This window comes from Somniosus microcephalus, chromosome 4, assembly GCF_052327205.1.
Source record: "Somniosus microcephalus isolate GS21.2 chromosome 4, FLI_Smic_1.0, whole genome shotgun sequence".
Taxonomy (NCBI): Eukaryota; Metazoa; Chordata; class Chondrichthyes; order Squaliformes; family Somniosidae; genus Somniosus; species Somniosus microcephalus.
Genome location: NC_140990.1, coordinates 215796578 through 215819490, shown reverse-complemented (window position 1 = coordinate 215819490; position 22913 = coordinate 215796578). Strand labels below are relative to the sequence as shown.

The following is a 22913-nucleotide window of genomic DNA, read 5'->3' as shown; positions in this document are numbered from 1 at the left end:
GATTCCAGGCTAACTGGTTTGTAGTTCCCAGTTTTCTCTCTCCCTCCTTTCTTAAATAGCAGGGTTACATTTGCTACCTTCCAATCCGCTGGGACCGTTCTGAAATCTAGGGAATTTTGGAAGATCAAAACCAATGCATCCACCATCTCTGTAGCCACCTTTTCAAACCCTATGATGCAGGCCATCAGGTCCAGGGGATTTGTCGGCTTTTAGTTCCATTAGGTTCTCCAGTGCCATTTCTTTACCAATACTAATTTAATTCAGTTCCTCATGCTCACTAGACCCTTGGTTCCCCACTATTTCTGGAATGTTTTTTCTGTCTTCTTCCGTGAAGACAGATACAAAGTATTTGTTTAATGTCTCTGCCATTTCCTTATTGTGGTGTATGTAACCTGTTCCACCTTAAGAGATGTACTACTTTCTCTTGGCTGCTGTATACTGTAATACCGGTGGTGACCACACCGGTATATAAGTGTTGTGTAGGGATTTGCTGGGCAGTTCAGCCCTGACCTCCGAATAGTAAAGACCTGTTAAAGTTATTCTTGTGGTCTGTGTCCAGTGATTTATAATAAGCATAACTGGGACACACAGACTTAACAGTGGCGACGAGTCCGATCTTACCCTGCGGCAGTTTTACATCCAAGGCAGCTTCGTCCTCAGAACGGGCGTCGAGAAGAGGCATCCGCCCTCATCATCCTGCTGAGCACCATCGCACGGGAGGCATCGAGAATCCGGGTTAAAAAGAAAAATTCTGACCACGAGGCCCTCCATCAGCGACAGGCAGTGATCATCCCTTCTACCACGGTGGTGGGTAAGCCGATCAGCGACACGAGCAGAAAGTCGGCCGCGTTGACTGTGGAGTGGGGGAGGGAAAACGGAGGAAAAAGGGCGGAGAACTCGACCACGGCCGGTGAAAAGGGCCGGGCTGCAATCGAGGCCGAGAGGCACAGCGACTGGGGCAGCTTAAGGCACAAGAGCCGCGGAGAACTCAAACGCAGCCGGTGTAAAGGACCGGGCTGCATGTGGGGCTGAGAGGCACAACAGCAGGGGAAGTGTGAATGCCCACGGGAACCGCGGGGGAGTAAAAGCAGCGTCGGGGAATTGAGAACCGCTGGGGACGCGAGAACGGCAGCAGCACGGCAATCGCCATTGCAGCCAGCGGGGGAAGAAGGCAAACGCGGGAATCCGCCATTGTAGTCGGCGGGGGAAGAAGACGAGCGCGGGAAAGACCGCCAAGCGCGGGAAGCCGCCATTTTAGTAGGCGGGGGAAGAAGACAAGCGCGGGAAGCCGCCATTTTGAGAAAGAGAAAAATTTAAAGAACTTGCAAGGATGCCTAAACATGGGAACATTAATACCTTTGATAGCGATATCGAAGATTGGACCACGTATGTAGAACGCATGGAAGTTTATTGTAAAGCAAATAAGGTACCAGATGATGAGAAAGCACTAACCTTATTAAGCTCAATGGGTGCGAAGACATACGGGCTATTGAAGCACCTTCTATCACCAGATAAACCGGCGGATCAGACTTTCGCGAATATTGTTACTGTCCTGAAAAATCATTTAAACCCCACGCCGCTGATGATAGCGGAACGATTTAAAATTTACAGGAGAACACAGCTGAAAGACGAAAGCAACGCCGAATTTTTAATTGAACTGCGTAAGCTATCAAAGTACTGTCAGTTTGGAACAGGACTAGCAGATGCGCTGAGAGATAAATTTGTGTGTGGATTGTTAAAAGAAGGAACACAAAAGCGACTGCTTGAGGAGAATGATCTTACGCTTGATAAAGCTGTCACTATTGCAGCATCGCACGAAGCCGCAGCGAGAGGCACTGCGGAAATGCAGCTACGGTCACCGGAACTCAGCACCAATCAAATGGTCTTGGGTACAATAAAATGTTATCGTTGTGGAAAGACAACACACGATCAGAACCAGTGCTGGTTCAAAAATCAGGAATGCAGAAAATGTGGCAGGCTTGGTCACATAGCTAAAGTATGCCGGTCAGGAAAGAAGACCAGCAACAAAAAGTCACCGCAGGAAAAGTACAGAAAGGTACACAAGGTGACAGAGAACAGTTCGAACGAACAGAAGTCAAATTCAGACTCCAGCAGTAATGAACTGGGTAGTCTAAGAGTACACAATGTTGGTAATGAAGCAGACCTCCAAACAATCTGGGTCACACTTCAGATAGCAGGAGTCCAAGTGAAGATGGAATTGGACACTGGATCGGCATTGACGGTCATGAATAAGCAAGATTACAAAAGGTTATTCCCACATATTCCCCTACGGGATACGGAGATTGTATTGAAAACATACACGGGGCAAAGAGTATACCCCATCGGGAAGATAGAGGTAAAGGTGGTCCACAAGGGCAAAGAAAGCCGAGGAATGGACTTATATGTGCTACCTGAGGGAGGTCCACCACTACTGGGACGGGAGTGGATTAGGAAAATAAATATGGACTGGCATTCCTTAAAAGCACTAACGGTAGATTCCGGTAAAAAAGATGTCGAACCTAAACGATTGTCCAGAATATTGGACGATGCTAAAGAGGTGTTCCAACAGGAACTGGGAACACTGAGAGGAATTACGGCAAACATCAAGGTTGAAGAACATGCAAACCCGAAATTTTTCAAAGCCAGACCGGTACCTTATGCGATACGACCTGCTGTGGAAGCTGAGCTGGAAGGGCTAGAACGTTCAGGAGTACTGTCTAAGGTAGACTGGAGTGAGTGGGCCACGCCCATTGTTCCCGTCATGAAGCGTTCATCGAGCAACAAGCCGGGGGAACCAGGGAAGGTTCGCATCTGTGGAGATTTCAAAATCACTGTTAATCCGGTGCTTCACACGGTGCAGTATCCGCTTCCGCGGATTGAGGATGTCTTCGCTTCGTTGTCTGGCGGGAAACACTTCACCAAGGTAGACCTGGCGCAGGCGTACTTACAGATGGAAGTTGAGGAAGAGTCACGCCAGTATCTCACGATCAACACGCATAGAGGCTTGTACCGGTATAATAGACTGGTTTTTGGAGTGGCATCGGCTCCAGCAATTTGGCAGAGGGCCATGGAGCAGGTATTACAGGGAATTCCAGGCACACAATGTTACCTGGACGATATTCTGATTACAGGAGATGATGACAAGGAACACCTTGCAAATTTGGAACTGGTGCTCACCAGATTGAAAGAATATGGACTTCGAGTTCATCGCCAGAAATGTGAGTTCTTTCAGAAGCGGATTTCGTACTGTGGTCATGTCATTGACCAGGAGGGGCTTCATAAGTCTCCTGACAAGATCGAAGCTGTTGTGAAGGCTCCCGCTCCGGATAATGTATCCCAGTTGAGGTCGTTCCTAGGGTTGATTAACTATTACCATAAGTTTCTGCCAAATTTATCCACGGTGCTGCACCCGCTGAACGCTCTTTTGCAGAAGGGAGTACCATGGAAGTGGAGCGAGGACTGTAAGAGGGCCTTTCGCAAAAGCAAGGCATTGATCACCTCAGAGGAAGTGTTGGCTCACTTCAACCCAACGCTGCCTATTCGTTTGGCTTGTGATGCTTCTCCATATGGTATTGGGGCAGTACTCTCACACAAGTTGCCAAATGGCCTGGAGAGGCCAGTTGCGTTCGCATCCAGATCATTGACCTCCGCTGAGCGCAACTATGCTCAGATAGATAGGGAGGCTCTCAGCCTTGTGTGGGGAGTAAAGAAGTTTAATCATTACCTGCAGGGCCAAAAGTTTACGCTTCTGACAGACCACCAGCCGTTGGTATCCATTTTTAACCCTAAGAAGGGTGTTTCGGTGATGACAGCACAGAGACTCCAGAGATGGTCCCTTTTCCTAGGGGCACATCAATATCAGATCGAATTCAAAGGTACAAAGCAGCATGGTAATGCTGATGGGCTGTCGCGCCTGCCACTACCTACAGAGGAGGAGGCACCGACGGTTGACCCTGTTGAGTTATTTCACTCGACCATCATCGAATGTTTACCAGTCACCAATGCAAGTATTGAAAGAGAAACCAGGAATGACCCGACACTGTCCCGGGTCTACGAAGTGACAGTGAAGGGATGGCCAGCACATGGTGATCCACTGTTACCGGCATTCTCAGCAAGACGAGAACAGCTGTCCGTCTGTCAAGGAACATTGACGTATGGAACAAGGGTGATTATTCCTCCTAAGTTAAGAGAGAGAGTTCTAAAGGAACTGCATGAAGGTCATCTGGGGGGAGTCAAGATGAAAAGCCTTGCTAGGGCTTATGTGTGGTGGCCGGGTATCGACCAACAGATAGAGGATCTGACGAAAAGCTGCTCAGGGTGCCAAAAAGTGCAAAATGCACCTCCGATTGCACCGCTGCATCCATGGGAATGGCCTTCAACCCCATGGCAACGTGTACATATTGACTTTGCTGGTCCTTTCATGGACTCCATGTTTTTAATTGCGGTGGACGCACATTCTAAATGGCCAGACGTGATTAAGATGACTACCACTACCTCGGAAAAGACGATCGCGGTGCCAAGAACGATATTTGCAAGAAATGGATTGCCAGAACAAATATGTTCAGACAACGGACCGCAGTTCGTGTCAGAAGAATTCCAGAAATTCATGAAGAAGAATGGGGTGAAACATTATACCTCTGCCCCATATCATCCGGCTACAAACGGGTTGGCCGAGAGATTTGTACAAACGTTCAAAAAAGCAATAAAGGCCATGAGCGAAGATCAGATTCCACTACAACACAAGGTGGACAAATTCCTACTGGCATATCGAAACGCTACTCATGCAGTGACAAACCAAAGTCCTGCCATGATGTTCTATAACAGGAGGTTGCGGTCCAGGTTGGACTTGTTAAAACCAAATGTGCGGAGGGAAGTTGAAAACAAACAGTTCCAGCATATAAATAACAAGACCACTCGGAGTTTCGAAATAGGACAACCAGTGTTAGCCCGGGACTATAAAAACGAGAAATGGCAATCTGGAACAATTCGGGCCAGACAAGGACCCCTGATGTACACGGTAGATATTGGTGAAAATGTAATACGGCGTCATGCTGACCAACTGGTAGAATCGAGAACAAGGGTTGAACCCAGGGTTACAGCAGAGACAACCGTGGAAGAAGTTAGTGAACCTGAAGCATCTACCTCAGGAGTGAATGTACCTGATGATGATGTCCAATCCATAAGAGATCAACTAGATGAGTCACCCCAGCAACGAGAATCAGAGACCCCTGAAAGGCGTTATCCAACTTGAATCAGGAGGCCTCCTCAGAGACTGAATCTTTGAACTGTTTTGCATGAAGTTGTATATATATATATATATCTATATGTTATTATGTTATGTTAAATGGGGATATAACTGTTAAGCTAAAAAGGGAGGATTGTGGTGTGTGTAACCTGTTCCACCTTAAGAGAACTACCTTAAGAGATGTACTACTTTCTCTTGGCTGCTGTATACTGTAGTACCGGTGGTGACCACACCGGTCTATAAGCGTTGTGTAGTGATTTACTGGGCAGTTCAGCCCCGACCTCCGAATAGTAAAGACCTGTTAAAAGTTATTCTTGTGGTCTGTGTCCAGTGATTTATAATAAGCATAACTGGGACACACAGACTTAACACTTATTCCCCATTATAATTCTCCTGTCTCTGCCTATAAGGGACCCAAGTTTAGTTTCTCTAATCTCTTCCTTTATACATACCTATGGAAGCATTTACAGTCTGTTTCTAAGTCTCTTGCTAGTTTACTCTCATATTCACTTTTCTCTATCAATTTCTGTCATCCTTTGCTGAATTCTAAAATCCTCCCAATCCTCAAGCTTACTATTCTTTTTGGCAACATTTTGAGTGTCTTCCTTTAATCTAATACTATCTTTAACTTTTTCCTAGCCTTAGTTGAACTACTTTTTCCATGGAGTTTTTATTCCTTAAGGGAATGTATATTCGTTGCAAATTATGAATTATTTCTTTAGTGCCATTGCTTATCTACCTTCATATTTTTAATCTAGTTTCCCAATCTATCTTAGCCAACTCGCCCCTTATACCTACGTAGTTTGCTTTGATTGAAGACCCTAGTTTTGGACTTAACTAAATCACTCCCAAACTCAATATAAAATTCTATCCTATTATTATGATCACTCTTCCCCAGAGGATTCTTTACTACAAGGTTATTAATGAACCCTGTCTCAATGCATAATACTATATCTAAAATAGCCTGTTCCCTAGTTAGTTCCTCGACATACTGATCTAGAAAACTATCTTGAATACATTCCATGAACTTGTCCTCCACACTATTACTGCAAAGTTGGTTTGCCCAGTCTCTTTGAAGATTAAAAGTCCCCCACGATTAATGCATTACCCTCGTTAAATGCACCTCTAATTTCCTGATTTATACTCTGCCCGACACTGCAGCCATTGTTAGGGGGCCTATAAACTAAACATCCGTAAGACAAAGGTCCTCTACCAACCTGCCCCCGCCACACAGTGCTGCCCCCTGATTATCAAAATCCATGACAAGGCCTTGGACAACATGGACCACTTTCCATACCTCGGGAACCTACTGTCAACAAGGGCAGACGTCGACGACGAAGTCCAACACCGCCTTCAGTGTGCCAGTGCAGCCTTCGGTCACCTTCGGAAGAGAGTGTTTGAAGACCAGGACCTCAAACCCGGCACTAAGCTCGTGGTCTACAAGGCAGCAGTGATACCTGCCCTGCTGTATGCCTCAGAGACATGGACCATGTACAGCAGGCACTTCAAAGCACTGGAGAGGTGCCACCAACGCTGCCTCCGCAAGATCCTGCAAATCCATTGGCAGGATAGGCACACCAACGTCAGTGTTCTTGCTCAGGCCAACATCCCCAGCATCGAAGCTCTGACCACGCTCAATCAGCTCCGATGGGCGGGTCACATTGCCCGATACGAGACTCCCAAAACAAGCGCTCTACTCGGAGCTCCGGCACGGCAAGAGAGCCCCAGGTGGGCAGAGGAAACACTTCAAGGACACCCTCAAAGCCTCCTTGAAAAAGTGCAACATCCCCACCGACACCTGGGAATCCCTGGCCCAAGACCGCACAAAGTGGATGAATAGCATTCGGGAAGCCAAGCGCAAGCAGCGCACGTCAACCCAAGCACCCCACCCACCCGCCCCTTCAACCACCGTCTGCCCCACCTGTGACAGAGACTGTAGGTCCCACATCGGACTAATCAGCCACCTGCGAGCTCATTTTTAATGTGGAAGCAAGTCATCCTCAGTTCCGAGGGACTGCCTAAGAAGAAGATAAACTACTCCCACCAGTGTTTACTGCCTCTTGTTTCTTAACTCCACACAAACTAATTCTACATCTTGATTTTCCGAGTTAAGATACTTTCTCTCTACTGTTGTTATCCCATCCTTTAATAGAGCTATCCCACCACACCCACCTCCTTTTCCATTTTGTCTAACTCTTCTAAAAGTCAAGTATCCTGGAATATTTAGTTCCCAACCTTGGTCACTCTGCAACCATGTCTCCGTAATGGCTATGAGATCAAACCCATTTATTTCCATCTGTGCTATTAATTCATCTATTTTGTTGTGAATGCTTCACGCATTCAAATATAGTGCCTTTAGCTTTAACTTTTTTCCCTATTTTTCCCTGATGTCACCTTAGTCACTAATGCCCTATTATCTTTAAGATTTCTGTCCCTTCCTGACCCACTCTGCTTATTTTTTTTTACCCAAATCACTACTCTGTTCTACAGCCTTCACATTTCTCTTAAGAAGAAGCATACCTAGATGGAGTGACTACATTCACGTTAGAATAATCCTCCCCCGCACTGCCCCACACACACTTGTCTTATCCTTTTAAGTCCTGCTGCAACCTAGATGGATGGATTCAAAGAAGGCTCAGAGTACAAAAAGATTTGGAGGTGGGAGAAGGAAGAAAAATACTGGTTACAAATAAACCTTATTGATGCTTAAAGCTCATGTTAATAAAGCATGAAAGTATAACACACAAAACTTTTTCTACTACTCCAGACGACTAAAAAGAAAGACTTACATTTATATAGCGCCTTTCACGACCACTGGACGTCCCAAGGCATTTTACAGCCAATGAAGTACTTTTGGAGTGTAGTCATTGTTGTAATGTGGGAAATGCGGCAGCCAATTTGCACACAGCAAGCTCCCACAAACAGCAATGTGATAATGACCAGATAATCTGTTTTTGTTATGTTGATTGAGGGATAAATATTGGCCAGGACACTGGGGATAACTCCCCTGTTCTTCTTCGAAATAGTGCCATGGGATCTTTTACGTCCACCTGAGAGAACAGACGGGGCCTCGGTTTAACGTCTCATCCGAAAGACGGCACCTTCGACAGTGCAGCACTCCCTCAGCACTGCACTGGAGTGTTAGCCTAGATTTATATGCTCAAGTCCCTGGAGTGGGACTTGAACCCACAACCTTATGACCCAGAGGGGAGTGTGCTACCCACTGAGCCACAGCCAACACTGTGTGTTGCATGGTGGGGCACTGGGCCATCAAAACTGGGAAGAAGCTAGGTTCAATCACCGATTTGTCCAGAGTTAATTAATCTGCAGATGGAGTGCCACCAAGCCTGGGCAAAAGTTAGCTTGGCTTCATGGTTCTGATTACTATTCAGTAACCTCCACAAGGAGGACACAATCTGGCTCAGATTTTATGGCCCCCAATACTCAAATACCCACCAGCATACATTGCCATGGATCACATATGAAGAAAGCTCACATGAATGAGGGACTATCAACACTTATGAAATCACTTGCTTAAGAGAAAGGAGAGCAGGGTGGGGGGGGGGGGTGAAAGCTAGCCTTCCCTCTCACCTCTGCTTGGTCCCAGCTGGATGCTTTCTTGGGTGTGGCACTTGGAGTTTGATCTGCTGTCTGATCCCAGCGACGCTTGCGCTTGGCAGGCTGTTGAGCTGATCCATTGACTGCCTTAAGATCTCCAGCTTTAGCTTTTTCAGCTAGCTGTTGTCGGATTTCCCTCTGAAATAAACAAATACATGCATTAAACAAACTTTAACATAAAACCAGGCTGCTACCATTTTAAATAGACATTATACATATGTGAAACTAACATTTCAAACCCAAAAAAGTGCCATTACCTCTTCCTTTGTTAAATGCTGTTCACGCATAACATCCATGTAAGTTCTGGCATGGACTTTAGGATCTGGTGTCTTTCCACCTGAGGGACAAAAATAGTGAGAATAGACAAAAAAACGGTTAGTGCAGATATAAGAGAAAAATCAACTTTATTTTATCTATTTATGATATTTTTGTATTAAGTCTACAGTTTATTTTGGTTCAACTTTTTTTTTTTAAGTTTAAAATTGCTGACTTCTCAATTTTCATATTCGTTTAAATCACAGCAACTTACAGAGAAGCAACCCGATGGTCAATTTAACCTGCTTGAATACAAACAGTAATAATTACAACAATCTAAAAATAAATGCCTAAGTGCAGTTATAAACAAATCATACGCAAGACATCAAAACACATTAAGTGTCCATTATTGTTGGTTTTCCTTCGTTGATGTTCCGGAATACGTACACTGGCGGGCCTGTGTGTCCATCAGCAGTTCTGACTTCAAGCAGCAGAACAGAAGCCTAGAAAATTATCTCTTTACCATTAGTAACACTTTGGAAAGGGTTTTAAAATTCAAAACATCACACCTTGTGTTAGTTTTTAAAATCTCACTCGATATGTGTACTAACAAACTTCTTAGGAGAAAACAAATTTTACCTGCTTAATATTAACCATATTAAAAAATAATTGTAAATGCAACTATTTAAGCATAAAAAGTTACTTCAACAGGATACTTTTATTTGGGATTATGCTGTTTGGGTTTGTCTAAAAACATGCTACACTGGCAGTGTCACACTGCCACTTTCATTGGACTTCCTTTTGGTTTACTTTTTCAGCATAACCTACACACGATCTGTTGCACTGCACCCTTAAGAATGCAGACAGGACTGTCATAGCAGTACTGCTGTAGGAAAGAAATTAAGGACAGTTAGTATGGGCCCGTGGAATTCCAGCAAACATATTTAGAGCAATTACAGTTACAAAAATGTCAGATTCTATCCCTGATAAAACATACATACTGTAGGTCTGATACCTCTCTCAGTTAAACCTGCATCACTAGTTAAACTGAAAACGTAGTATATAGAGTAAAGCTTCCCATCTCACTGTTAAATATAAACTCACTCACCTGAAAAAAACAAAACTTCCATCTGGCCCACTATGCCTCCCAGTAGCAATCGCATCACTAGTATCTAACTAACTATCATTAAAACAGTTTCTAAAAGGCCACTCCAAATTAATTCAGAGGATGACAAGCTCCAACCTAGATTTGTGATAAAGAAAGGAACTTGGAAGGGAATCTGTCTTCATCACAGAAACAGCCAGAATCATTCCCTTCCAATCAATTTTTCCCCATCTCTTATGGAAACACAGATCCTTGCAGAAGAATGGTTCCACAGGCACGGCCTGTTGTACCTCACTCGGGTGGCCATTCATTATGTGTGGGTCTGCACAGTGGATGTTGGCATGCTATCGATCTAGAGGAAGTACGGGTGGGAATGGCACAACAAAGGCCAATCCTGTTATCATCTAATGTTCACAATGCGGTGTTTCAGTGGGGTCAGTGGATATCTTTAAGAAGCAGGAATAATGGCCGACTTCTCCATCTTTCCTAGCTCAGGAGCATGGAGGCCAATGGCAGGACCCCAACTCTGGCTCGTTAGCTTAGCGGAGATTTGAAATCAACCTCCTGACCTATATGCTTCAGTGAAGGTGCTAGACCATTGGGGAAGCTCAAGTGTTATTTTCATCAAGATAGTATCACTTGGAAGTAATGAATTCATATATTTCGAAGGGTCCTGCAACACTGCATGTTTTGCAACATTTTCTAGAGAAAACTGTGCCATTTAAAATAAACAAAAGCCCAACCTGTTTCAGTTAACTGAAAAGGAGTTGAGGAGAAATTAAAGCTTTGAATAAGTAGCCTAAAAAAGACACGTTTTATAGCTTTCAATTTAACAGTTTGCATTAACTTGTGATCTTTAATATTGAAAACATAATGAGTTGCTCAACCAGCCACTGCAATGGGTGAATGTGCAAATCAGTTCATAAATATGCAATTTGTGCAGCAATGCACCGATTGAAAACTTTCTGAAAAATGCAACCTGGTTAATTTAAGGGTTTTTTTATTGATAAATTTTCAGAAACGCCTGTGCAATTAATTGTTCTTTTATGCATGGATTACACAACCCACCGGAAGTAATTTGCTCTGCATTATTCAGTATGTGCAGAAATAAAACACTTTTTTTTGATAGCAATGCACCTAAACCAGTTTCACAACAGCAGACCAGTCTCAAATTTATTTTTTTATGTTTTTGGATTTGAGTCAACTGTTCAGAATGATTGGCTGGATCATAGTTCACAAATAATTAAATTGAAAAACTGATTAGAAAATGTTACAAGATTTTACCGATCTAATCTAAATAGAATAAAAGAGCCCTTTTAAAATTGAACTCTTCTGTACTGGTAGGACAAATGAACAGGGAGGAGTAAAAGCAATTTAATATTTTACACTTGCAAGGTCTATGGGAGATGGCTTGTTTGGTGGGCCAGCAAACCTCTGTATATATTTGGAAAGGCCCAATTTTTTATTTAATCTTTCAGGTAATTATTTTTGTACATGTACCAAAGCCTTCCACACAAGACATGGGCTGAAAGTACTGTTCTTTTACGGTAGTCACATTACAAATGTTACGTTTTTCCAGAAAAAAATATTTAACTATCACTAGTCCCCATGAGCAATCTTTCATTCCATACAAGAACAAAAATTCAGCCAACAGGTCTCCTTTGAAACAAAAAATGTCTCACTAATTTAATGCGGAAGGCAATGGGCATACATTCCTGAACATTTTTAAATATTTAACTTTTCAGTTATACTGTTTCAACAGCCTGCTGCATAGACAACAACACAGGTAAAAGTAAGCCTTCACATGTTGCATATCCACATGTATTTCTACATACTGATATGCAAAATCTGAAGTGCCCTGCATCATGTAATTTAATTTTACCAAGTTCTCAAAATATGGTGTTTTAAATAGTGCAAGCTGTGAAATAAGCATAGTAAATAAAGTTCAAGGGCTGAACTGTTATACACCCTCAACGAAGAGCAGCACAATCTGAAAAAATTACCATCTGCAAACGGATCATGACGTTCAGGGGAAATAATCATCTGTCTCCTACGTGCTTTGTACTCATCTTCTCGTTCCGCAATTCGCTGCGGTCGATGTTCAGCAAATGGATCATACTGCAAGTACAAAGCAATAAATACCAAATTTAAGCAGTAAACCTACAAAACCTTCAATTGCTTTGTGTAATTTTATCTGCTAGTATGTTGATTCAAATTATCAATTTTTTCACTGCCCATTTATTTACTGAAAAATATATCAAAGGCTGGGACTAGGGACAGGGTCACTGGCAAGGTTTGGAAGCTAAGCAGAGCCAGGCCTGGTTAGTACCTGGAGGGGTGACCATCAGGGAAGACCAGGTGCAGAAGGTCACGGAAGGAGCCCCGAGGAGGGGCAGTTGGTGAGAAGGTCACGGAAGGAGCCCCGGGAGGGGCGGCTGGTGAGCAGGCCCGGGCGTTGGGCTGAAGATTGTCGGACAGGAGGAATGGTGGAAATGGAATGGCGGCGCGCACAGACGCAGCGGCTTTGCTTCTCCCAGGACGGTGCTATTTACGTTTAATGTTAATGTTATTTGTACTGGACTCATGGGAGCTTGCAAGATCACATTTCGTTGTTCATGTACTTGTGCATTGTACAATGACAATAAAAGTTGAATTATTAATATTCTGCCGACAATGAAATCAAGTTGTATCCAAATGCAAATAGTCCCACACTTCTTGTAAAGATATATTTATAAACGATCTGAACAATTTTGCCCAAATGGAAATTATCTCAGCAATATTAGAGAGTGATCGTCCAAAAAATATGAAAATAAAACTGCTTTTTCTTTATTCATTCTCAGGGTGTGGGCATCGCTGGAAAGACCGGCACTTATTGCCCATCCCATTTGTATGGTTATGATAAACAGGTGCCGACCTGCACAAAATGTAAATAAATGAGAAGAATTTCCACACGGAAGCAAAGGAAATATATGCTTCTCAATCCAGCACTAAGTAAGTTTTCAATAAACACAAAATTGAAAGGAACAGAATTTTACCTGCTCATTTGACTGTGGTATGTCATTCAATAATGCCACTGGTGCATGATATCCGGGCTTCTTCTGACCAAGCAAACTTGGAGACGAATAGTCATCATCATCCTATGAAAGCAAATAGGTATAATGCAGTAAAATAAAATACTCATTTTCTGATGATGAAACTATATTCATTTTATTTCAACTTTTTAAAAACAAAGAGGATTTTTTAAGCTTAATTTTACTCTCGTTATTTCCTCCTTAAAAACAGAATCTTTTACACAATTAGGTGCAAAGAACAGCTGGTTATCATATCTGCACCATGCCAATTCCATCCAAGAGATATTTCTAACATCAAGGATTCTGCCAAAGAATCAAAATATTTGCAAAGTGAGTGGCAAAAGATCTTACAAAACTTAAGTACTGCCAAAAATGTAGCTATAACAGGGCTTGGGAAAGAGAACAATAAAGGTGAGCTTTATTTTGGTTTGTTCCAGCAAAGAGCCAGCATAGCTATGATAACTAATTAAAATTGTACTTATAATTCAAAACATAGGCTAAACAACATTACTATCTTTTGGTGTTTCCTACTGTCAGATCAGAATACAGTTCCACTTATTCATTTGATCATGATCTATCATTTGGCAAAGCAAATAGAGCAAGGTACCAAATAGCTTTGCCATATTACATAACATAAGAAATAGGAGCAGGAGTAGGCCAATCGGCCCCTCGAGCCTGCTCCACCATTCAATAAGATCATGGCTGATCTGATCCTAACCTCAAATCTTCTATCACTCTCCATCCACCCGAACCCATGTGATCTCCCGGGAGAGGCGAAAAACCAGATAAAAGACCCAATGGCCAATTTGGGAGAAAAAAATCTGGGAAATTCCTCTCCGACCCATCTAGGCGATCGAAATTCTTCCAGATCACTCTGTCCCTATATTTTCTACAGTACTTACCTTCTGTAAAGGCGATCTCCACCCCAGCCAGGAACAGGAATAAAACCATCTCCTGAAATCTAACACAGAATTAGAACACAGTAGGAGCAGAACCAGGCTACACGGCCCTTGGGCCCACTCCACTACCCACAGGGCCATGACCATTCCGAACCTAGACTCATGTCCAATTTACTGCCCGCTCCCCGTAACCCTTAATTCCCTTTACTTCTAGGAAACTATATTTCTGTTTTAAATTTATTTAATGATGTAGCTTCCACAGCTTTCTGGGGCAGCAAATTCCACAAACCTACCACCCTCTGAGTGAAGAAGTTTCTCCTCATCTCAGTTTTGAAAGAGCAGCCCCTTATTCTAAGATTATGCCCCCTAGTTCTAGTTTCACCCATCATTGGGAACATCCTCACCGCATCCACCCGATCAAGCCCCTTCACAATCTTATATGTTTCAATAAGATCGCCTCTCATTCTTCTGAACTCCAATGAGTAGAGTCCCAATCTACTCAACCTCTCCTCATATGACCACCCCCTCATCCCCGGGATTAACCAAGTGAACCTTATTTGTACTGACTCGAGAACAAGTATGTCTTTTCTTAAGTATGGACACCAAAACTGTATGCAGTATTCCAGGTGCGGTCTCACCAATACCTTGTACAACTGCAGCAATACCTCCCTGTTTTTATATTCCATCCACCAAATATTAACCCATACGGTGTGTCCAAGTTCAGACTTGATAGAAAACCAAAGAGAAAAAGTGTCATATTACTCCATGGTAGTGCATCAGTGTTTCATACCAAACCATCAGAAGCCACTTTTGTGTTTCTTCCTTAAAAAAAAAATTTCAGGATATCACTTAAGGTGGCATGTCTCGCCTTAAGCTGTATCTAATTTTCACAATAGCAATTCCACTAGTATTTAGGTTAATAGAAACTTAAAATATGATTGAATAATACAATAGGTTGTAACTGAGTGCAGACAATTTAAGCAAAATTATTTACCTCTTCTTGCTCATTTGCAGGAATTGATGTCATATATCCTGCAAATCTGCTGTCACTTCCGCCATAGATCTCCTGATCATAGTAACCAGTTGAATCAAGACCAACTCCATCTGCATCACCTTCTACAACAAGAGCAGCTTTCTTGTTCTGGATTTCTCTGATCTGTGCCTCAATATCTTTGGAAAAAGAAAAAAATTCAAAAGTAGTTACAACTCAAGCGAATCTGACACTTTTGCACTTGTCAGTGGAAAATACATTACCTTCACACAAACTATGTATGAAAATAGTTACAGCCCCAAGTGTAAAACACAATTATACACTTGTCCAGTGAATCTTTATACCTCCTGACAAAAATCACTGTCATGAATTATAGAAGAATCTGTGAATGAAGGGATATCTGGCCCATCATGCTCATTCCAATTAATCAAGGTGAATACTACTGGTTCCCCATCTGACCTAATTTCCAGCTCATGCATGAACAACTGCCATTTGGACCAAGCATCAGAGCTGAAAAAGCTCAAGGAATCATACACCTGCATGACCCATTGTCTTCATGATGGGAAAAACTGAGTAAAACAAGTATTGGTTCTAAATCGGGTAGCCCAAAGCTCAGTTATTAAGATTTGAGAGTGATAAAAGAATGGAAAATTTAATAATTATTTTGAACACCAGAGTTGGGGACAAAGTTGAGGTAGATTGTTGATGCACAGAATTTGGGGACTGTCAAGTACAGCGTAGAATACAGGTAGGGAAGGCATCAAAGGAATTGACAAATCTGAGATACAGCATACTAAAAGGCGTGATGAGAAAAGTTGGAGGTATCAAAAGGAATACAATGTAATCTTACTGCAAATCAGATGGAATTGTTGTTTTGCTTTTTAAATGATTAAGTGAAAACATAATAAATGTCACAATTTAAATTGTCCATATGTGTGCTAAAAGTACTATGTGACACAGTGTAAAGAAAGGAAATAAAGACAGACAGAAGGGGATAAAATAGCTTGCAGTGGGGTGAACTGTATAACTGAGCTGCTTTTAACACTTGTTCTTTCGCTCCATAACATGGCATTGAATCCAATCCAGCCGAATTATTATGAGGATTTTTCCCCTCCATCTATACTGGCTGCAAGGGTGCAGAGTCCACAACAATAAACTGTTAACTATTCGGTAGCAATTAACCATCCCACTCAGAAAAGTAGTAAGGATGGCTGGTGTAGAAATGGAAAGAATCACAATGGTAAAATGTAGTGTAAATGCACCCGATTTAGATTCAACAGGAAAAAGGCCACAAGAAGAAGCAGTTTTACATTTTTAATGCAACAGAATGAGAAGCAGTTATTTATATTTTTAATTATTTATATTGTTTATTGTGGTCATTATAGCAATAAAGCATTTCCAACACTGGGGAACTTTATTACTGTAATATTATTGCTTGCTAGTCAAGATTTGGGAACTGAAAACTTTTTTAAAAATTAACAAAAATGTTGTCACGGACTCAACAGGCCAAATGGCCCCCTTCCGTGCTGTAACCATTCTATGATTCTATAAACCCATGGAAACTGTCATTCCAACGATCCCGCCAGAAATTCATCATTAAAACTATGGTGGTATTTTGGTGTACTTGGGGGAAGCTATATAAAAAAAATCAGGAGCGAATTATCCTGCAATGAAATACAAGATAACCGCACTGCGAACAGGTATGATTCTCATTAATACAGATTGTCAAAGTATCTAGAATTACTGACCTTAGCAAAACAAAAATGTTTCCCAATATAAGTTTTAGGTGCCAATCATATCAACTGCTGATATATTTTTCACTTGGAACCCAGAGAATCCACAAATTTATTTGTGATTATTTTTTTAACAGCTTTAACCTTCATTCTAAGCAACAAAATAATTTTGGAGCAATTTCAAATTATATTTTACAAGTAACTGACATGCCTAAAAGTTGTATAAAATTAAAGAAATCCACTGCTGCCTCTATTTTACATGAACTCCCATTAATCCAAACAACTGAATAAACTGCAACCTCGCATGCATTTCATAAATCAGAGAGCAATTATTGCTTTAAGGGTGCTGCTTCAGTGATACAAGGCGACAATGGAGCTCAACACCATTCTTGAGTCACAGTGGGTTTACAAAGTGTTGAGTGGGTGGGGATCATTGAATTTCCAGCTACTTTGTAAGCGGTTTTGTTTTAATGCTTTGAACGTGTTGACACTATCACCTGTGCTGGAAAATATTCAACATTTGCTAGGGGGCAGAGCTCTACGTATTTGTGTAAGCTCCCAAAAAACAGGCAGTCTCGCCAGTTGCAAACCACTCTCGAAGTTAAAGTGTAGTGCAATATAAATAAAGCCTGTGTTAAAGTAACTATTACAGATTTATGCAAACTGTCAAAATAGGCATTTTCGGTGTTTTTAGGCCGTTTTCACAGAAAATCTCAGAACTCAACGTTCTCAATTCCAAAATAATGCCCTGTTGTGTGTCTGAATGTAAAGCGTTATCTTATTTTAATGAACGTCACTCAAGACCATCCACTAGTAAAACACCCGATAGCGATTTGAACACTTTGCTGTACAGGTAGAGATGACTGGGTTGAAATCTGATCTACCTTCCCAGCAATTTCAACAACATTAAATCCTGCAACTCTGCAGAGACGCTAAGAGCCGCTGGCTTTTGATGATGACGGCGGCGAAAGTGTCCAACTGGGTTTGTTATTGACAAGGCCGCAAGCCAGCTACATATCACCACCTGGATCAAAACTCCAGACAGAACACGCGGCCACTCGGATCCCATTAGTTTGGGAGTGAATGGTGTGGGGGGGGGGTTGGTTTAAATTTCTCCACATTAAGAAGTTGTTGGCGCTGCGAGACCATTGGGGAACGCTCGGGGTCCATCCGCTCCTCGGCCCCATCTGCGCTCTCACCACGACGCCATTTCCTGACTTACTCCAACCACACGCATAACAAGCTGCGAGCGCGGTGTCTTCCACACTCCTCCGCGGGGCCCGCTTCTCACAATACGCGAAATTGCGGCCATACTTAGAGAAGGATTCTTGCAAACTTGGTTCGTCTTATTTGTTTTTAATTGAATAATCTCTCATTACCTTCGTGGGTCTTCGCGATCTTCGCCATTTTGTCCAGAGATCGAGACCGGAAACGAGGTGGTGACGCTTTTCCGGTAGCCGGCGAGGCGGGGGTTGATGGGCAGCAGTTCATCTGCAGCAGGAGAAATGCTCAGAAAGTCGAAGCTCCTACTTGTCCCAGCACTGTATGACTTTGTCTGTGGTTTCACTTCAATTCAAGGAATGTCTGATGCCCATTGCTGTTAACAAAATAAATTGAAAGAGTTATTATGATCATTTTTTTTGAGTGGGTGCCTGCCTCGCCTCTCTGGTTTTGTACTAGGCTGTATTATTATTTGGTTGTTTATGAAATTTCTAAAATGTAAACGAGACAGGAAGAGTCCTTTTTTCCCACTCCTGTGGAACTATGTTATTTCAGTGTCACCAGGAAGATAATGAAACTCATTGCCTGTACTACTTCGAATGCCTGATAAAGATGTAGAGGAACAACTATTATTTTACATTTCGGTGGTTAAGCCAGATAATTGCGTCAGGGGTAGCGGAGTGTATTGCTGTGATGCCTCCTTTGTATTTGTGAATCGGGTATTGAGTTATATGTGATTTGGTACCACAGGTTTGAAGTTTGCTGATTTCCCTGTACATAAAATAAATATTTGGCAGATGACTGGCACATGAAATTTAATACAGACATTGTGCAAAGTACTGACCATTTAACAGAAAAATACGTAACGCACATACTCCATTAATGGTCTTAATAGACTCAATGCTAAACATATCCAACCAGAGCTTCCAAAATGTCTTCCTTTTTCCTCAGCCGAGGATCTCCCTCCATTGTGGTTGACGGGGCCCTCGACTGTGTCCGCCCCATTTCCCGCACTTCCGCCCTCACCCCTTCCCCTCCCTTCCAAAACCACAATTGGGTTCCCCTTGTCTTCACCTTCCACCCCACTAGCCTCCACATTCAACGGATAATCCTCCGCAATTTTTGCCGCCTCCAGGGCGATGCCACGATCAAACACAGCTTCCCCATCTCTTTCAGCATTCCAAAGGGACCGTTCCCTCCATGACACCCTGGTCCACTCTTCCATCAACTCGACCTCCAACACCCGCTCCCATTCCCCTGACACCTTCCCATGTAAGTGCAGGAGATGATACACTTGCCATTTCACTTCCTCCCTTCCCACCAGGGCCCCAAACAGGGACTTGTACTTTCTCCAATTTGGTATACTGTAATCACTGCTCATGATGTGGTTTCCTCTACATCGGGAGACCAAACTCAGATTGGATGATCACTTTGCTGAAAAGAAAGAAAAAGAAAGACTTGCATTCATATAGTTCCTTTCATGACCTCAGGAAGTGCTTTACAGCCAATGAACACTGCCATTCAGTCCACAAGTGTGACCCTGAGCTTCAGCTTTAATTCTGCATCCCTCTCTGACTCTGACCTCTCTGTTCTTGGCCTCCTACACTGTTCCAATGATGCACAATGCAAACTTGAGGAACAGCACCTCATTGTTCTATTAGGCACTTTAAAGTCTGCTGGCCTTAACATTGAGTTTAACCACTAGATCTTAACCACCGCTCCCATTTTCTCGGACAGCAAATGCTGGTATTGGAGGATAGCTGCACCAGAGCAACTGGGAGTGGAGGAGGCCTGGGTTGGTGCTTGGAGTGGGATCTCCTATTGTTACAGGGCTGGCAGAGTGGTCCGCACCCCTGGGGTCTACCCACCGCTCTTCACGACATTCCCAGGCCCTGGGAGCCTTCCTCTTTGCCAGATTTTCCATGCTTCCCTTCCCCTTTGCTATTCTGCAGTAACCATTTACACCTCCTCTGGACCCATCTTTTGTTTCTTTACTTGTCCCATTACCACGTTGCGCTATCATCCCATTTGTAATTTAACCACTGCTGCCCTCCACCCTATCCCAGAACTTCCCCTTTGTTCATTCCTCTGCCTGCCCTGCACCCCCACTTCCTTTCCCCAGCTCTGTATTTACTTAAAAACAGTTAATCTCTAACATCTTCCAGTTCTGATGAAAGTTCATCAACCTGAAATGTTAACTCTGTTTCTCGCTTCACAGATGCTGCCTAACCTGCTGAGTATTTCCCATCATTTTCTGTTTTTATTTCAGATTTCCAGCAGCCATAGTATTTTGCTTTTGATTCAGTGCAGAGCAGCAATCAACAAGCCATTAGAATGTTGATCTAACCAAAACAAGACAAAGGAAGTCAATATCAAACTTTACAGTCCTCTGGTCAGACTGCACCTCGAATACTTTATCCAGTTCTGGTCGTTCAGTCACGAGCATTCGAGACATTGCAGAGAAGAACCATGAGATGGATCCCTGGTGTCAAGTGTTAGATAGATGCTTGAAAGAAAGGAAGATAATGGGATATGGCAAGAGGATGGGCACAAGGGATTAGGGCTACTATTCGAGTGAGGAAAAAAACACCAACACAGCCTGGTTGAGCAGAATGGCCTGTTTCCATGTTGTATTTCAGCGTGATGTTATTCATAGGAAGTATACGAGAGGTGATCTTATAGAGGTATTTAAGATAGCAATAAAAGGTAAATCTGAAATATTGCTTCAAATTAAATTATGGGGTAGGACAAGGGGACGGACATAGGTTAAAACTAGTTAAAGGTAACTTTAGGACTGATATCAGCAAGTTCTTCACACAAAGAATGATCAACATTTGGAATCAGGGCTGATTAACCCATGGAAAGATGCGTTCCTTGCCCAGGGGCCCCAGCCAAATATGGGGCCACAGCTAATGTTCATCATAATGCAGAGTAACTGCATACAAATCGTTGGTTCAAAATAATCTAGCATTTAACACTACTGACAGAAGGGGACGAGGCAGAGTTTCTGTTTTAATGGATCAGGAGGGGGGAGTATTGTGCAGGGAATGCAGGGGGCCCCCGAATGTTCTTCATGCAGAGAGATCCAAGAATTCTTCATCTGGCTGTGCTTGGAATTGACCTCCGGTAGAGTGCTGAAGGCAAAATCCATGGATACATTTTACAATTGGATGCTGCAATGGAGTGACTGCAAGTTGCTTTTGGATGGATCAATTAATATTGGTCGAATGGTCTTCCTCATCCATAATTGAAACTACAGTCAGGAATGCTACCAAAACCTAGTTTTAGTGACGGCAGAAGATAACGAATCTAGTTGTGGAGAGGTTTTCTCCCATTACAACAATAACAACAACTTGCATTTATATAGCTCCTTTGACATAGTAAAACGTCCCAAGGCGCTTCACATGCCTGTCATCAAACAAAATTTGACACGAGCCACATAAGGAGATATTAGGACAGATGACCAAAAGCTTGGTCAAAGAGCTAGGTTTTAAGGAGCGTCTTAAATCTTATGTCCACATTTATAATGGAAACTGCCTATATAGACTTGTCATGGTGTAAATATTTCTGGCAGTGGTAGCACTGTAGCACTTCAGTTTTGCATTTCCCAGCTCCTCAGCCTGTACTGCAATCTCCTGTGTTCAATAAAAAACTCTACTTCACGGTTTCCCAAGTTGTCATCAGTTTTGCTATACTATAAATATTAAATCAAAGTATTATTTAAAAATTGGGATAGAATGTATGACTTTAAAATGAAGACTGAATTACAATTGCGCACCCTGTCCAATTATCCCACACCCTTTAAATCTACTTCTCCTGAAGACTACATGTGCAACATTATGGGAAATGGGGATGCAGGAACTGAGAGACCTGGGGTGTATGTACACAAATCTTTGAAGGTGGCAGGACAAGTTGAGAAGGCTGTTAAAAAAGCATACGGGGTCCTTTGCTTTATAAACAGAGGAATAGAGTACAAAAGCAAGGAAGTTATGCTAAACCTTTATAAACCAGCTGGAGTATTGCGTCCAATTCTGGGCACTACACTTTAGGAAGGATGTCAAGGCCTTAGAGAGGGTGTAGAGGAGATTTACTAGAATGGTACCAGAAATCCAGGACTTCAGTTATGTGGACAGACTAGAGAAGCTGGGGTTGTTCTCCGTAGAGCACAGACGGTTAAGGGGAGATTTAATAGAGGTGTTCAAAATCATGAAGCATTTTGATAGAGTAAATAAGGAGAAACCGTTTCCAATGGCAGAAGGGTTGGTAACCAGAGGACACAGATTCAAGGTAATTGGCAAAAGAACCAGAGGAAAATGAGGAGACATTTTTTTACACAGCAAGTTGTTATGATCTGGAATGCACTGCCTGAAAGGATGTTGTAAGCAGATTCAATAATAACTTTCAAAAGTGAATTGGATAAACACTTAATTTGCAGGGCTATGGGGAAAGGGCAGGGGAGTGGGACTAATTGGATAGCTCTTTCAAAGAGCCGGCACAGGCATGATGGGCCAAATGGCCTCCTGTTTATCTGGAGGAATCCAGCCCATTATTCCACATATCCCTTGTTCAACTGGCCTGAAGGGGTTCGAACCTCAGCCAGTAGACTCTTCTTTACTCTGTTGAATGATTGGCATTTTCGCTCCATAAAGGAAGTCCAAATGCAAACATTGGTCAGTTCTGTAATTCAAATTAAAATGAGTGCAAAAATATAATGTAGTTATTGACTACATTACAACAGTGACTACACATCCCTACATTGCAACAATGACTACACT

At 42.6% G+C, this 22913-nt stretch overlaps 1 protein-coding gene across 3 annotated transcripts in view; it reads right to left on the bottom strand.

Moving 5' to 3' along the window:
* Positions 1–18405, bottom strand: part of sf3b1 (splicing factor 3b, subunit 1) — a 58281-nt gene extending 39876 nt beyond the window's left edge. Inside the window, exons 1-6 of one of the 3 annotated variants that reach the window (XR_015078141.1) lie at positions 18297–18405; positions 15188–15363; positions 13259–13360; positions 12227–12341; positions 9121–9200; positions 8837–9001 (exon numbers count right to left, since the gene is read on the bottom strand). Coding sequence is in view for 2 of the 3 variants with exons in the window: in XM_085985809.1 (XP_085841935.1) it covers positions 8837–9001; positions 9121–9200; positions 12227–12341; positions 13259–13360; positions 15188–15363; positions 18297–18324 (666 nt within the window). In the remaining variant the exon portion in view is untranslated. The other 2 variants (XM_085985809.1, XM_085985810.1) reach the window with 2 other exon arrangements.
* Between the last annotated feature and the right edge of the window lie 4508 nt (positions 18406–22913).